The sequence below is a fragment of the Mixophyes fleayi genome, chromosome 6, assembly GCF_038048845.1.
Source record: "Mixophyes fleayi isolate aMixFle1 chromosome 6, aMixFle1.hap1, whole genome shotgun sequence".
In the NCBI taxonomy this organism is placed as follows: Eukaryota; Metazoa; Chordata; class Amphibia; order Anura; family Limnodynastidae; genus Mixophyes; species Mixophyes fleayi.
In genome coordinates, this window is record NC_134407.1 from 114411912 (window position 1) to 114430448 (window position 18537).

Genomic DNA, 18537 nt, shown 5'->3' on the forward strand with positions numbered 1-18537 from the left:
TTTAGACACAGAATACATTGTATATCTGGTCATTATTGAAAACAGGGAAAGATATTTAAAACCTGGGACTATAGCTGGAAATTAAAGACAGTTGGCAAATATGATGTTGTTCATGGTGCCTGGAACTTTTGGCTTTAAAGCCTTAATGTGTAGGTCTTTGACAGACAAGGATTTAAAAAAGAACACATTGTTTATGGCAGAAGATTTTTGGGTCAAGGACAACCTAACCTAGCATGATACCTATGGTAAAAATATCATCCCCTCACCTTCCCAAAATATAAGATGATATCAAATAAATAGATAAATATAATAAATGCCATTACATTGATGCAATATTTTCTGCAGAAGAACTGGCATCCTGTGTTGAAGTAACCCATGATAAGTGGTACCACAGACATCTTGCGTTAGGGTGTGACTTATGTTAAATATTTCCACAATCACCTGATTTTGAAGCACACCCCATCTAGATACCCACTAATCTAAATTGTGGCACGTTCAGATGACCACTTTTTGTATACTCGTCAGAGTTCCAGATGATAGCTTTGCAGAGCATGAACTAATTGTGCTATTCAAGAACAACATATAATTTTACAGTATGACTGCAGTCATATTAATAGATGTATTTTAAAAGGTGCTCATATGGTCCAGCTCCTCATGCAGTTTGGTTCTGTTCCAAGGAGAGGTAATAAGCCTCATAGCCTATTTTGCTGCATACAGTGCATGGCAGGGTAGTGGGCACATCATACATTTTTTTCTTGTTCATTTTGTTCTTGCACAGGAGCGACTCTTTCTTGTCCACCCTCTTGTGGGGTAGTTGGTGAGGGTCCAGAACTGGCCCCTGCTGGTGGAAGTAGTTGTGCAGATTGCATCACGGCCTCAGAGTGCTCCCTTGCCTTCATTCGAAGAGCTGCCACACTAGCTGTGCGGTGACTCTGGCAGCTGTAAGGCGGTAGAAAGGAGAGAGCCAAGGGGTCGGACACACAGCAGGAACATAGAGGACCACCTGGAAAATAAAATGTAGTCCATGTAATATCAAGTTTGATGTAACAGGATATATAAGGATAATCCACTGTGGGACACACCCACCCCATATCTAATAAGAAATGTGTAAATAATATTACACAGGTATCGTAAACAGGTATTTTATTTTTGACTTTCCAATTTTGGCTAATGTATAGAAATCATCTCACGGTTGATAAGCAACAATAAAACTATTAGTGAAACACATTAAAGGGGTACAACACTCATCAGTTTATTTCCTTTCTGATCACATCAATATACAATTAAAGCACACATTTTTACTTTTTTATTTTTAGCAATCTAATCACTTTTAAACATATCTTGTATAGGTATTGTATATACATTGCAAATACCCCATTGCCAGCCACATTGCTAATACCATATCACCAATCACATTTCATATACTCTTTTACACAATCCATCACACAGTCGTTATCATCAGCACAGTGCACTGACCCAATGGGCAACCACATTACACTGACCTATCCTTTCCAGGCACACTGCCTAGACATAGAGTTGCAACTCATCTCATTTTCCTCCTTTAAAATTGTTTTTTCAAGTGTTCTATCCAGTTTACAAATACCTGTCTGGGGACCACACACCCACTCAATTTCCTCTCAACACCATTTTGCCTGCTTTATCTATCTGTATAAACTAGAGATGGGCGGGTCCGGTTCTCCGAGAACCGAACCCACCCGAACTTTGGGTATCCGAGTACCGAGCTGAGCAGCTCGGTACTCTCCCGCCCATTCCGAATCCAAATCGAGGTCGAACGTCATTGTGACGTCGTCGGATCTCGGGGCTCGGTTCTCGCGATACTTCAACTTTATAAATACACGCCTCCACAGCAATCCATCGCCATTTGACAGAGGGAGAGAGCAGGGTGTAGTCATAGGCTAATTAGAGCAGGGACAGAGAATACAATATTGTTCTTGCAATTGCTCTAACCAAAATCGCTAGTGCAGAGAGGAGGAGAGAGGTTTATTATTTTTTCTTCATATTTGGCACTCCCCAGCGCTTTTGGGGTGTCCCCCATAATTGTGCATAAATATTTCTGGCTGTCAAAAGTCATATCTGTCAGCAGTATCTACTAAATAATTTTTAGCACTCCTCAGTGCTTTTGGGGTGTCCTCCCTAATTGTGCATTAATATTTCTGGCTGTCAAAAGTCATATCTGTCAGCAGTATCTACTAAATAATTTTTAGCACTCCTCAGTGCTTTTGGGGTGTCCTCCCTAATTGTGCATTAATATTTCTGGCTGTCAAAAGTCATATCTGTCAGCAGTATCTACTAAATAATTTTTAGCACTCCTCAGTGCCCTTTGGGGTGTCCTCCCTAATTGTGCATTAATATTTCTGGCTGTCAAAAGTCATAACTGTCAGCAGTATCTACTAAATAATTTTCAGCACTCCTCAGTGCTTTTGGGGTGTCCTCCCTAATTGTGCATTAATATTTCTGGCTGTCAAAAGTCATATCTGTCAGCAGTATCTACTAAATAATTTTTAGCACTCCTCAGTGCGTTTGGGGTGTCCTCCCTAATTGTGCATTAATATTTCTGGCTGTCAAAAGTCATAACTGTCAGCAGTATCTACTAAATAATTTTTAGCACTCCTTAGTGCTTTTGGGGTGTCCTCCTTAATTGTGCATTAATATTTCTGGCTGTCAAAAGTCATATCTGTCAGCAGTATCTACTAAATAAGTTTTAGCACTCCTCAGTGCTTTTGGGGTGTCCTCCCTAATTGTGCATTAATATTTCTGGCTGTCAAAAGTCATATCTGTCAGCAGTATCTACTAAATAATTTTTAGCACTCCTCAGTGCTTTTGGGGTGTCCTCCCTAATTGTGCATTAATATTTCTGGCTGTCAAAAGTCATATCTGTCAGCAGTATCTACTAAATAATTTTTAGCACTCCCCAGTGGTTTGCGCTCAGAATGGATTCAAAGCAGTCCACATATGATCTGAATGAGCAACCAGGTTCTGTCACCAGTCCTGATGTTAGTGTTCCCAGTACGTCATCTGGCCAAGGCGATGTCAAACAACAGAGTGTTTTCAAATTAGTGCAAAAAACAAAAACCAAAAAAAAATTTACTGTATTGAAGCGAAAAAGAAGTGTAACTGAGCAAAAGTTAAGTGACGATAAAAAAAAAATTGCAAGCATGCCATTCTACACACGCAGTGGCAAAGAGAGAATGAGGCCTTCACCTTTGGCTATTAGTGGCAGATCCCAAAAAGTTACCCAGCCTACAATTGGTGCACAACTACTGTTACGCGTCAAAGCCGAGCTGCAAGATAACAGTGAGGCATTACAGGAGAATATTTGCTCTGATTCACAAATGACAACAATCCCTGTGGAGAGTCCATCCAACAGTGGGATGTCTAATCGTGAGCATTCTGCTGATGTGTGCCTTAATAGCCCGAGTGTAGCCGGTGATACCCAAATTGAGGATGCCACTTTGGAATTAGAAGAGGATGAGGGGGAGATTTGTGTAGGCGACGAGGGCGCTAATGTTGATGATTATGATGCAGACAGATACCAAATTGCCTTTCTCAATTTCTATTTATATTCTAGATTATATAACGGCTGAATAGTTTTCTATTTTACTCCTAGTGGAGAGAGGATCTGATGCAGACAGATACCAAACTGCCTTTGTCCATTTCAATTTATATTGTACAGTATATAACGGCTGAATTTATTAGTATTTTATACAAGTGGAGGGGGGCCTAGAGAGACAGAAACCAAACTGGCTTTCTCCATGTCAATTAATATTGTACAGTCTATAACGGCTGGATTTTTTTGTATTTTATACAAGTGGAGGGGGGCCTAGAGAGACAGAAACCAAACTGTCTTTCTCCATGTCAATTAATATTGTACAGTCTATAATGGCTGAATTGTTTAGTATTTTATACAAGTGGAGGGGGGCCTAGAGAGACAGAAACCAAACTGGCTTTCTCCATGTCAGTTAATATTGTACAGTCTATAATGGCTGAATTTTTTGGTATTTTATACAAGTGGAGGGGGGCCTTGAGAGACAGAAACCAAACTGGCTTTTTCCATTTCTTTACATATTTAACTATAAGTGTAGGGTGTAATATACATTCAAAGACGATGGCTGCATTGCCAATATGCATAGATGGAGAGGAAGACAATCTGTTTTGTGTGTAGAATAGGCCTACCAACGAAGAATTAAACTGTTTTTTGGATGATTTATTACCTCAACAATTAGATTACTTGTCTCGAAAACAGTTGGAGCACTAAATTGGGTTAATTTAGGCCCAAAAACATGGATTTTCCAAAAAAATAGCAAAACAAAACCAAACAAAACCAAAACCAAAACCAAAACACGCAATGGCAGTTTTGCAAAACCAAAACCAAAACATGACGGTAATCCAGATCCAAAACCGAATCCAAAACCAAAACACGGGGGTCAGTGACCATCTCTAGTATAAACTAACCTACCAGTCTGCACGGAGATCCAGACTTAAGCAGGGTAAGCCAATTAGAGGTGAAAGAGGGCAGAAATCTGCAAAGGAAGTAGTCCACTGAACTACTACATAAGTGTGTTTCAGCCCCTATAAGGCCTTGCATTTGTACTGTGGTCACCAGATTATGCGTCCACTTTTACAGCACAATACATTTTTCTTCTTTTCACTATATTGCACATCAAAAGTGTTTGCCTTTTCACTGGATTGAGCTATTAACACATTAATAATATTTTTTTTATAACATAATATGTCATACTAATTTAAAAACTTTTTGCTATGACACTGCTGGTTTTGGTCTTAACAAGAGATGGGCGGGCTCGGTTCCCCGAGATCCGAATCCATCCGAATTTCGCCTATCCGAATACCGAGCCGTACTCTCCCGCCCATTCGGATTCGAATTTGAGGCAAAACGTCATTGTGACTTATTCGTATTTCTGAGCTCGGTTCTTGCGAGATTTGAAAAGCATAAATACCAGCCTCCACAGTAATCCATCGCTATTTGACAGAGGGAGAGAGCAGGGTTAGGTCAGAGGCTGTATTAGCGCAGGGACAGAGCAATAATTGTACATCTTTCTATTATTCTTTCATTTCGAATCTATTCAATTATATTATAAAATCAAAATCTATGTGCAATTGTTAGAGCAGCAATACAGGAGGATAGAGGAGGCTTTTTTTTTTCAATTTTTGGCACTCCAAGTGCTTTTGGGGTGTCCCATATTCCCCAGTGTTTAACAGTATTTTTTCTGGCTGTCAAAAGTCATATTTGTCAGCAGTATCTAAAACAATATTTTGCACTCCAAGTGCTTTTGGGGTGTCCCATATTCCCCATTGTTTTACGGTAATTTTTCTGGCTGTCAAAAGTCATATTTGTCAGCAGTATCTATCTAATACAATTGTTGGCACTACAAGTGCTTTGGGCTCATTAAAATGGATTTAAAGCAGTCCACATATGAGCAGAATCAGCAACCAGGTTCTGTCACCAGTCCTGATGGTAGTGTTCCCAGTACGTCATCTGGGAAATGTTATGTCAAAGTACATAGTCTTTTTAAATCAGGGGAAAAAACACACACCAAAAAAAAAATTACCGTGTTGAAGCGGAAAAGAAGTGTAAATGAGGAAAAGTTAACTGCAGATAAAAAAAAAATTGCCAACATGCCATTCTACACACGCAGTGGCAAAGAAAGAATGGGGCCTTCGCCTTTCTCTATTAGTGGCAGATCAAAAAATGTTACCAAGCATTCTTCTTATACGGTCACTCATGACCAAGCAAGACCAAGTGTCACGGGCACAAGGAGTTTTACACAGAATTCACCAGGTGGAATTTCACTTTACCAGAGGCGTGGAGTCTAACACAGTGGCTGGTCTTCTCCAGGAACTCCCGAAAGGGAGTATGGTTTTAGCGGCTGCCACTGTGCAGGTCGCGGCCCTTTGGGAAGTGTGGTGAATATACGGAACTGTACAACTGAATAGAAAAGGGAATGTCAATGATATAAATGTAGAGTCTCTGAACAATGGAAACAATGGTAACACGGCATTAGCACACAGGTAGCATATAGCAGACCAATATATGACAACTGGATAAAGTCTATGGAAGGACCAATCAATAATGCAGCAGGAGAGTCAGCGACTTGCAGCTATACTTCAGAGGCACTATAGGCTTTAGTCCTAATAACAGGTACCATGCAAAATAGTAGGGTAAGCTGCTCCTGACATATGTTCCCGCTGGTAACTGTAAAGACTTGTGCAGATGCAGGTATGTTATCAGGTAGCGTAGAGTGGTCTGCGACTAGCAAGTTGTACCACTGATATGGAGAGACGACTTGTCCAGGTGCAGGTAGGTTATCAAGTAGCGTAGAGTGGTCTGCGACTAGCAAGTTGTACCACTGATATGGAGAGACGACTTGTCCAGGTGCAGGTATGTTATCAAGTAGCGTAGAGTGGTCTGCGACTAGCAAGTTGTACCACTGATATGGAGAGACGACTTGTCCAGGTGCAGGTATGTTATCAGGTAGCATAAAGTGGTCTGCGGCTGACAAGTTGTACCACGATATGGAGAGAAGGCTTGTCCAGGTGCAGATATGTAACAAGGTAGCGTGGAGTGGTCTGCGGCTGACAAGTTGTACCGTGATATGAAGAGAAGGCTTGTCCAGGTGCAGATATGTAACAAGGTAGCGTGGAGTGGTCTGCGGCTGACAAGTTGTACCAAGATATGGAGAGAAGGCTTGTCCAGGTGCAGGTATGATCCACAGCAAACAGAGAGCATGAGTAGAAACCGGAAACACCTCATAGTCACAAGGGAATGAGAACCAAAGAACAGGCAACGGTAATAGAGTAACAGGTGCCTTAAGTAGTGAGAGGTGATTGATTGACCAATGAGACTATGAGCAAGGTTTTAACAGTTTGAGGTTTCTGCACATGCGCAATCCTTGGTCAAGAAGGCGGACGGCTGCGGCGCCGAACAGGCGCCGGCAAGAGAGAGAGAGACCCATGTGCCAAACCAGAGGCACTAACCGTCCGGTGAGTGACAGTTTAAAGGTGGGCACAGAACACTTGGAACCGGGTTTGCCCGGATATTTGGTATAAAACTTTTTTAGAAGTGTTGGAGCATTAAGGTCATCCACACGGATCCAAGAGCGCTCCTCCGGACCAAAGCCTTTCCAATGCACCAAAAAACGAAGACCTCCTCTAGAAATTTTAGAATCAAGTATATGAGTAATCTCAAACTCCTCCTCTTGTTGAACTTAAACTGGGCGAGGTGCTGAAGAAGGAACAGAGAATCGGTTGATGATAAGAGGCTTGAGTAATGAAACGTGGAAAGAGTTGGAGATACGAAGGTTCTTAGGTAATAACAGCTTAAAACAAACAGGATTTATCACCTGAATGATTTTATATGGACCAATAAAACGTGGAGCAAACTTCATAGAAGGAACCTTCAGGCGAATTTTCTTGGTAGAGAGCCATACACGATCTCCAATTTTAAGTGCTGGAATTGCTCGCCTCTTTTTATCGCCAAAGAATTTATATCTCGAAGATGCCTTCTTCAGAGAGGATTTAACCTGAGCCCTAATGGATTTAAACTTTTGACATAATACATTAACAGCAGGAACTTGGGTGGGAGGGAGGGAAGGAAATTCTGGGAGAGACGGATGGTGACCGTATACCACAAAGAATGGTGTTTTAGAAGATGATTCATGATACATGTTATTATGGGCAAATTCCGCCCATGGAAGCAAGTCTACCCAATTGTCCTGATTGGCTGAAGAAAAAATTCTAATGAAAGTCTCTAGGTCTTGGTTGACTCTCTCGGTCTGTCCATTCGATTGAGGATGGTATGAGGATGATAATGACAATCGAATACCTAAGGTCTTGCAAAGGGCTCGCCAAAATCTGGAGACAAACTGTACTCCTCTATCCGAAACAATTTCAGACGGACATCCATGAAGTCGAAATATTTCATTGATAAAATGATCAGCAAATGTAGAGGAAGAAGGTAACCCTATCAAAGGGACGAAATGAGCCATCTTAGAGAATCTATCGACTACCACCCAAATGGTATTAAATTTTTTGCTGAGAGGAATATCAGTAACAAAATCCATACTTATATGGGTCCATGGTTTGGAAGGAATAGGTAGTGGTTGAAGTAATCCCGCCGGTGTTCTACGGGAAGACTTAAATTGGGAACAAACATCACAAGTGGCCACAAACTCCTTGACATCTTTCCTAATAGATGGCCACCAGTAACTCCGAGAGAGAATCTCTAATGTTTTTCATACTCCAGAATGCCCAGCAAAACGAGAAGAATGATACCATGACAGAATCTTCTTTCGAAGAAGTGGTGGCACAAAGGTTTTTCCAAACGGTAGAACATTGGTGGAAGAAGCAGCTAAACTCACACATTTAGGATCAAGTATAGGACGATCAAAACAATCTTCAATATCGGAGGAAGAAGCAACCGCCCGAGACAATGCATCTGCTTTTTTAGTCTTGGAAGCAGGTTTGAAGGTTAAATTTAAATCAAAACGAGAGAAAAAAAGTGACCATGTTGCTTGTCGGGGGTTCATACATTGAGCTGACTGCAGATAGAGAAGATTTTTGTGGTCGGTAAATATAGTCACTGGGTGACAAGCACCCTCCAGCAGGTATCTCCATTCCTCCAAAGCCACTTTAATGGCCAATAGCTCCTTATCCCCAACAGTATAATTCTTCTCAGCAGGTAATATAGATCGGTACAAAAGAAATTCCATCCTTGTGCTTTTTATTCTCGAAGTCTGAGATAGAATAGCCCCTAGTCCAACATTAGAGGCATCCACCTCCAGGAAGAATGGAAGAGTCACATCAGGTTGTCGAAGAATAGGAGCAGTTGAGAACGCCTTCTTGCGGAAATGAAATGCTTGAAGAGCCTCAGGAGGCCATTGCTTGGTATTAGCACCCTTATGGGTAAGAGCCACTATAGAAGAGACAATGGAAGAAAATCCTAGAATGAAACGTCGATAATAGTTAGCAAATCCTAAAAAGCGTTGAATGGCTCTGAGTGTAGTTGGCTGGGGCCAATGTAAAACTGCATTCACTTTCTCCGGATCCATTTCTAGGCCTATTCCAGACACAATATATCCTAAGAAAGGAATCTGGGATAATTCAAAGGAAAATTTCTCTAACTTACAAAATAGTAAATTTCTCCGAAATCTAGAAAGAACCTCTGCCACGTGCTGTCGATGAGATGAAATATCTTGAGAAAATATCAATATGTCGTCTAGGTAGACAACAACACAAACATATAATAAGTCCCGGAAAATCTCATTCACAAATCCCTGGAAGACAGCTGGGGCGTTACATAACCCAAATGGCATGACAAGATATTCATAGTGTCCATCACTGGTGTTAAAAGCTGTCTTCCATCCATCTCCGGCCTTAATCCAAATTAAGTTGTAAGCACCACGAAGATCCAGCTTAGTGAATATCCGAGCTCCCTTGATGCGGTCAAAAAGTTCAGTAATTAACGGAATAGGGTAATGATTTTCGATGGTTATGGCATTGAGACCTCGATAATCTATACAAGGCCCTAATGACCCATCCTTCTTCTTAACGAAAAAGAAACCCGCTCCAGCGGGGGAAATGGACGGCCGAATAAACCCACGATGGAGATTTTCCTTGACATAGTCAGACATCGCTTGAGTCTCTGGTAACGAGAGAGGGTAAACACGACCCCTTGGAGGATTCTTACCAGGTTGTAAGTCTATTGGAAAATCCCAAGCCTGATGAGGCGGAAGATGTTCTGACTGGGCTTTATAAAATACATCAGCAAATGAAGCATACTGTAGAGGAAGACCAGGCAAACAAGGTGCTATAGAGGATTTCTTTATTTTCACGGGAACAACTTGAGTCAGACATCTATGATGACAGGCTGGACCCCAGGAAATAACTTGCGGAATGTTCCAATCAATTTGTGGAGAATGGAGTTGAAGCCACAGAAGGCCAAGTACAATAGGACTAGTGGTAACAGGGAGAATCAAAAAGGAAATTTGCTCTTGGTGTAAGACCCCAATTTGAAGGGTTAAAGGAATAGTACGTTGAGTAATGATTCCATTGATAATTCATGAACCATCTATGGCCGTGACGGCAATAGCTGTTTTTAAAGAAGTCACTGGTAAGGACCACTGACACACTAGGGAACTTGAAATAAAACTTCCAGCGGCTCCAGAGTCCAGAAGTGCTTGAGTTGTAAAAGACCTAGTGGAAGTAGAAATAGTAACAGCAAACGAACAAGTTTTAGAATCCAAATGACATGGAGAGGATTCCAGGGACCCCAACCTTACCTCTCCAGAACAGGTTAGGGCCTCGCGTTTCCCGACTTTTTAGGACAAAAGTTCAGCATATGATTAAGGTCAGCACAATAGATACAGAGTTTATTCTTTAATCGTCGCTCCCTCTCCTCTGGAGTCAATCTAGAAAGTCCCAACTCCATGGGTTCTATTGGTTGTGAGGGATGATGAAATCGGGAAGCCAAGCGGACAGGTATTTTAGATAAAGACTCCCTTTCAGAATTTCTCTCTCGGAATCTCATGTCCACTCGGTTACACACAGATATCAAAGCATCCAAAGAAGAAGGTAACTCTTGTGAGGCCAGAACATCTTTAATTTTGTCAGCAAGGCCCTGCCAGAAGGCAGCTATCAATGCCTCATTGTTCCATTGAAGTTCAGAGGCAATTGTGCGGAATTGGATTACATACTGTGCTACGGAACGAGATCCTTGGCGTAATCGAAGAATGATAGAAGCAGCAGATATAACACGACCAGGTTCATAAAAAATTCTTTGGAAAGTAGAAATAAACATGGCACTATCCTCCAATAGAGGGTCATCTCTTTCCCACAGAGGGGAGGCCCATGCCAGAGCCTGTCCAGAAAACAAAGAAATTAGATATGCCACTTTAGAACGATGAGTAGGGAAATTTTGAGGTTGGAGCTCGAAATTAATGGAGCACTGATTAAGAAAGCCCCTACAAGCTTTCGGGTCCCCATCAAATTTTGAAGGAGTAGGCAGGTGTAGAGCAGAAGCAGTAGACGCCTGTGATGGCACTGGGAGCAAAGAAGACACTGGAGGATTAACAGTAGAGGATACATTTTGCACAGGGTCTCCACGAGAAACTAGAGACTGGAAACATTGAAGTAAATGTTGCTGACGAACATCCTGTTGTTCAATCCGAGTAACCAGGTGCTGCAACATGTCCTTATCTGTTGGTTCCGATCCTGGGTCTGTCATGGCCTGTTCTTACTGTCACGGGCACTAGGACTTTTACCCAGAATTCACCAGGTGGAATTTCACTTTACCAGAGGCGCGGAGTCTAACACAGTGGCTGGTCTTCTCCAGGAACTCCCGCAAGGGAGTATGGTTTTAGCGGCTGCCACTGTGCAGGTCACGGCCCTCTGGGAAGTGTGGTGAATATGCGGAACTGTACAACTGAATAGAAAATGGAATGTCAATGATATAAATGCAGTCTCTGAACAATGGAAACATTGATAACACGGTAGACTGATGAGCTGTAATAATAGGAGGAGAAAGTTCCAAAGTGCATTAGCACACAGGTAGCATACAGAAGACCAATATATGACAACTGGATAAAGTCTATGGAAGGACCAATCAATAATGCAGCATGAGAGTCAGCGACTCGCAGCTATACTTCAGAGTCACTATAGGCTTTAGTCCTAATAACAGGTACCATGCAAAATAGTAGGGTAAGCTGCTACTGACACATGTTCCGGCTGGTAACTGTAAAGACTTGTGCAGATGCAGGTATGTTATCAGGTAGCGTAGAGTGGTCTGTGACTAGCAAGTTGTACCACTTATATGGAGAAACTACTTGTCCAGGTGCAGGTAGGTTATCAAGTAGCGTAGAGTGGTCTGCGACTAGCAAGTTGTACCACTGATGTGGAGAGACGACTTGTCCAAGTGCAGGTATGTTATCAAGTAGCGTAGAGTGGTCTGCGACTAGCAAGTTGTACCACAGATATGGAGAGACGACTTGTCCAGGTGCAGGTATGTTATCAAGTAGCGTAGAGTGGTCTGCGACTAGCAAGTTGTACCACTGATATGGAGAGACGACTTGTCCAGGTGCAGGTATGTTATCAGGTAGCGTAAAGTGGTCTGCGGCTGACAAGTTGTACCACAATATGGAGAGAAGGCTTGTCCAGGTGCAGATATGTAACAAGGTAGCGTGGAGTGGTCTGCGGCTGACAAATTGTACCACGATATGGAGAGAAGGCTTGTCCAGGTACAGATATGTAACAAGATAGTGTGAAGTGGTCTGTGGCTGACAAGTTGTACCACGATATGGAGAGAAGGCTTGTCCAGGCGCAGGTATGATCCACAACAAACAGAGAGAACGAGTAGAAACCGGAAACACCTTGGAGTCACAAGGGAATGAGAACCAAAGAACAGGCAACGGTAATAGAGTAACAGGTGCCCTAAGTAGTGAGAGGTGATTGATTGACCAAGTTTAACAGTTTGTGGTTTCTGCACATGCACAATCCTTGGTCAAGATGGCGGACAGGCGCCGGCAAAAGAGAGAGAGACCCATGTCCTAAACCAGAGGCACTAACCGTCCGATGAGTGACACCAAGTAATTTAGAGTCTAAAACTGGTGCACAACTACTGTTACGTGTCAAAGCCGAGCTGCAAGATAACAGTAAGGCATTAGAGGATGATGTATGCTCTGAATCAGAAATGACACCAATCCCTGTGGAGAGTCCATCCAAGTGGTATGCCTAATCGTGAGCATTCTGTTAGTGTACCCATAAAGAAGGGCCCTTTCAGCAGTTCTGCTGATGTGTGCCTGAACAGCCCGAGTGTAGCCGGTGATACACAAATTGAGGATGCCACTTTGGTATTAGAAGAGGATGAGGGTAGATTTCTGTAGGAGATGAGGGCGCTAATGAGGATGTTGATGAGGATGAGGTTGTTTGTGTAAGTCCTGCACCAGTGGCAGCAGTTCTGGCATGTGACAAGAAAAAGGCCATTGTCATGCCTGGGCATAAAACAAAAAAATCCACTTGTTATGTGTGGAATTATTTCTACCCAAATCCAGATAACAATTGTATAGCCATTTGTAGTGTATGTCAAGCCACAGTCAGTCGAGAGAGGGACCTTAACCATCTTGGAACCTCGCCTATGTTATGACATTTGACGAGAGTTCATGGCAAAGTGTAGGGAAAAGCTGAAAGTTCTTCCAAAAAAATTACAAGCACTCCATCATCAGCTAGGACCCTCCGGTCACCAACATCCTGACGGCTACAAAATACACCCACCACACCATCCTCAAAAATATCCTCAGTAGCGCTCGGAGTAAGCCCTGCATCCCACTTATTAAGGCTGGATGACTCCTGCACTATAACTGATTCCCCTGAAGAAAGCGTTAGTCCCACTGCTGCTGCTGTTGCTGCTGCTGGGGGTGAATCGTCAGCCCAGAGGAAGGCCAAGAAAAAGAGCAGTCCTACATTTCAAAAATTAACTGTGAAACAATCATTTGCTAGGGGAAGCAAATATGACAGCAGTCAGCAGTGAGGAAGAAAAAGAGAGATTTCTATCGAGGCACTCCAGGATTTGAATATATATATATATATATATATATATATATATACATATATATATATATATATATATATATATATATATATATATATATATATATATATATATATATATGTCACGAGCCGCGGCGGTACTCACAGCCGCCGCAGCTCGCTTCTGGCTCCCCCTTATAGTTTCTGTATCCAGTCTGCTAAACCTGCTCCGAGTTCCACCTGTGAACCTAAAATGAATTTGCCGGATCGGTTCTCCGGAAATAGGTCCCTGTTCCGGAATTTCAGGGAGAGCTGCAAGCTCTATTTTCGGTTGAGACCCCGCTCCTCCGGTTCAGAGCAGCAAAGAGTCAGGATTATCATTTCCCTCCTACAGGGTGACCCCCAGTCCTGGGCCCTTTCCTTGCCGCAGACCAGTCCTGCCATGCAGTCAGTAGACGCTTTCTTTGAGGCATTAGGTCTACTATATGATGACCCGGATCGAATGGCCTCCGCTGAGGCTCATCTACGGGCCTTGAAACAAGGTCGGCGGGCGGCAGAGGAATACTGTGCTGAATTTTGTAGATGGTCACCTGACAGTGGATGGAATGACCCTGCTTTACGTAGTCAGTTTTGTCTAGGCCTGTCGGAACAGATTAAAGACTCTTTGGTACAATAACCGACTCCTACCTCATTGGAGGATCTGATGCACCTCGCCATTAAAATCGACAGAAGAATTAAGGAACGTAAGTCTGAGAAGGAGGTGTCTTCTCTTCCATCTGCCTTGATTCCTGTTATCACGGATGGTGAGGAGCCCATGCAATTAGGAGCGTATCGTCTCTCCCCTGAGGAAAGGGACAGGAGGCGGTCACAAGGCCTATGTCTCTATTGTGGCACTAAAGGCAACTTCTCCCATTCCTGCCCAAATAAGCCGGGAAAAGAGCATGCCTAGGGAATGAAAGGAAAGTTCACCTAGGTCTGCAAATTGTTTGCCCTAAAAATGCTGTATTGATTGGGTAAAAGGAGAAATTCTTCAGTGGAGCTCTTATTGTACACAGTCCTGCTTGTCACTCTCTCTTCGTGTGATTCAGCCTATTCCGGAACAGCTTCCCTCACAATATCATGAGTTCTGGGATGTGTTCTCCAAGAAGGCTGCTAATACTTTACCACCACACCGTGACTTCGACTGTGCCATCGAGCTTATTCCTGGTTCCAAGTTACCGAAGGGACGCTTGTACTCCCTCTCTGGTCCAGAGACCAAATCCATGCAGGAATACATTGATGAAAACCTGAAGAAAGGCTTCATCAGGCCATCTAAATCTCCAGTAGGTGTGGGATGCTTCTTTGTATCCAAAAAGGACGGAGGACTAAGACCCTGTATTAACTACCGGAGATTGAAACTTATCCCAATCAAGAACACCTATCCCCTTCCTCTCATCTCAGTATTATTTGATCAATTAAGAGGTGCTACTGTCTTCACAAAAATCGACCTTCGTGGAGCGTATAACCTCATCCGTATCAGGGAAGGAGATGAGTGGAAGACAGCATTCAATACGCACTCTGGCCACTACGAGTATCTGGTCATGCCGTTTGGTCTTAGCAATGCGCCTGCAGTGTTCCAGGACTTGATCAATGAAGTTCTTCGGGAGTTCCTTGGTTCTTTTAGTGGTCGTCTATTTAGATGATATCCTCATCTATTCCAGATCTTTACCCGCACATCAGAATCACGTCAAACAGGTTCTACGAAGATTGCGAGAGAACCACCTTTACGCCAAGCTGGAAAAGTGTGAGTTCCAGGTACAGAAGGTATCCTTTTTAGGTTACGTAATCTCTTCTGAGGGATTCTCCATGGATCCAACAAAGGTTCAGGCTATCTTGGATTGGGTACAACCAAACAATCTTAAGGCGGTGCAGAGGTTCCAGGGCTTCGCCAACTATTATAGAATTTGTGGCTTTGCTGACATTGTGGCTCCCATTGTCGCCCTGACCTGCAAAAGAATGGATCCGACTAATTGGTTGCCCAAAGCAGTAGCCTCATTCGAAAGCCTAAAAAAAGCATTTGTCTCCGCTCAGGTCCTTAGACACCTGGATCCAGCTAAGGCATTTGTTCTTGAGGTCGACGCCTCTGACGTCGGTGCTGGTGCTATCCTATCACAGAAGGATCCTCATACTAATCGTCTACACCCATGTGCCTATTTCTCCCGTAAGTTCTCTTCAGCAGAAGCCAACTATGATGTCGGTAATAGAGAACTATTGGCAATCAAATGGGCCTTCGAGGAGTGGCGGCATTGGCTGGAGGGTGCTTCACATCAGATCTCTGTAATTACCGACCACAAGAACCTACAATATATTCAATCGGCCAAACGCCTAAATCCCAGACAGTCCCGTTGGTCGTTATTCTTTACCCGGTTTAATTTCCTGATCACATACCGACCAGGTTCCAAAAATGTCCGGGCAGATGCTTTGTCCAGAAGTTTCTTGGCACACCACGTTCCGGTTACAAACCCAGAGTCTATTATTCCTCCCTTCATAATCCATGCTGGGTTAACCTAAGATCTGAGTATCACACTTCAGAGATTCCAGAGATTAGCCCCTGATACTACTCCGGAGCGATGTCTCTTTGTTCCAGTCCATTTAAGGAAGGTGGTTCTTGCAGAGGCGCATAATAGTAGGACTGCTGGGCACCCGGAATTCACAAGACGCTTGAAATTCTTTCTCGTACGGTCTGGTGGCCATCCTTGTCTGCTGACGTCAAGATGTCCTCTCATGCGAGGTTTGTGCCAGAAACAAAGTCCCCAGGATCTGTCCAGTAGGTCAGTTAGTTCCTTTTTTTTCATTCCTGCAAAACCATGGACACACTTGTCCATGGACTTTATAGTTGATCTGCCACCCTCTGCAGGACACAATACCATTTGGGTCGTGGTAGACCGGTTCAGCAAAATGTCACATTTCATTCCGTTAACCAGACTTCCCACTGCTCGAGATTTGGCCGTCTTATTCATTCAACATATTTTCCGTCTCATGGAGTCCCTACTGACACCGTCTCTGATCGGGGTTCTCAGTTCATAGCACAATTCTGGAAATCCTTCTGTACCCTTCTCGGAATCAAGGTCAGTTTATCATCCGCATAGCACCCTCAGTCAAATGGGCAAACTGAACCAGTCCTTAGAGAAGTTTTTACGATGCTACACATCGGAGTTCCATGACAACTGGTCCTCCTTGTTACCCTGGGCAGAATTTTCTTGTAATAATTCATGTCACTCATCTACCAAAGCCTCTCCGTTTTTCTGCAATTATGGTTTTCACCCCAGATCTAACTCCTTGTACTCACTCAAGTCCGTTGGTATCCAGGAGATCCGCTCCACTGCCAGGGATCTCAGAGTTATCTGGAGGAAAGTACAGTCATCACTGAGACAAGCCTCATTTGTTGCAAAAAAATATTTGGATCGCCACTGTACCCCCTGTTCCCTCAAGGTGGGCAAGAAAGTGTGGCTGTCTACAAAAAATATTAGGCTCAGACAGCCTTGTAAAAAGTTGGGCCCCAAATTCATCGTTCCATTTCTTATTATCAAGCAGGTGAATTCTGTCGCATTTAGGTTAAAAATTCCGGGCTCGTTGGGAATCCCCAACACATTTCATTGTTCTCTATTGAAACCAGTACTATATCCAACTCAAACCCAGTCTTCAAGTTTGTCTGGGAGAAATTCAAACAAACCACAAAGATACGTTGTTCAGAAGATCCTTTATTATAAAAAAGTGCAAGGTCAGGTGCACTTCCTAGTGCAGTGGAGGAATCGTGGGTTAGAAGAGCGGTCTTGGATTCCACGGGGACAACTCCATGCTCCTAAACAGCTGAAGGAGTTCTTCAGGAAATTTCCAAGAAAACCTGGGTGTCAGGTTTCTTTGACCCATCCGCTTCTGGCTCCCCATGGCGTCCCGGCCGTCACCTTGACGACCGGGACGTCATTTCCTCTTCCTGTCCGGCCGTCACCAGTGCAATGGCCGGCTGCTTCTACACTAGCGCTGCGTCCCGGCAGTGCTGGTACCAGGGCGCATGCGCGTAGCAGGCAGCCTGTGGGCTGATTTAAATAAGGACGTTGAATTAACAGGCATTAGCCTGCAACTGTGCATTTCAGGGGCAAGCCCTGATTGGCCCTGCTGGATGCTAGTAATTAGTCTGCAGGAGTGTATCCAACTCCTGATTGGTCTGTGTCTGTATTTAAGGCAATGAGGTCTGCTGCCTCATTCCCGGTTATAGTTTCTGTATCCATTCTGCTAAACCTGCTATTTGCCTTGTTCCTGCCTGTTGGACTTGCTGCTGATTATCTGTGTATGACCCTTGGCCTGGATTTGGACTTTGCTAGTGTATCTCGTGACCCTGACCTCTGGCTTGAATACCGACCTCCCTGTCTGCTCGTGACCCCTGACCTTGGCTTGTTTATTGTTACTGTTGTCTGCTTGCGGCCCCTGACCTCTGCTTGGACTCCACTCCGCTTGCCTGGGTTCTCCCCAGCCGGTACACACTTCACGACCCTCTGTCAGTCTGCAGTTCAGCCTGTCCCCACCATCAGGGGCTCCAGTGAACACCTGACTGGCAGAGTAGACTCTGGTTGTGCTGTGCCGGCTGGAGGAGTTCCTAGCAATATATATATTATATATATATATATATATATTCACATCCCGGAGTGCCTCGATAGAATTCTCTCTTTTTCTTCCTATTCCCATATCTGAATTATATTGAGTATTTGGGTGCACCCTCCAGTAATATTGAAAATAATTCTGGACATATAACTGTATAATCAGGAATATAGGGGTTGTGTAAAAGATATAATCTCCTGATTTTTCAACTTGGTGTGGTTACCTCTTAAGAATCTATTGGCAGGCATATTGCACAGATCCGATTGTAAGGTACATTCCATAGATATCTTATTGGTTGTTATATTGCACAGACCTCATGGCATATTCTTGAGGAGAGGGAGGGAG

At 43.4% G+C, this 18537-nt stretch overlaps 1 protein-coding gene across 1 annotated transcript in view; it reads right to left on the bottom strand.

Moving 5' to 3' along the window:
• Positions 1–728: 728 nt before the first annotated feature.
• Positions 729–18537, bottom strand: part of DRGX (dorsal root ganglia homeobox) — a 52665-nt gene continuing 34856 nt past the window's right edge. The window contains exon 6 of the mRNA XM_075215272.1: positions 729–1003. Within this exon, the coding sequence (XP_075071373.1) occupies positions 741–1003 (263 nt within the window). The 3' untranslated portion in view covers positions 729–740. The remainder of the gene's footprint in view (positions 1004–18537) is intronic.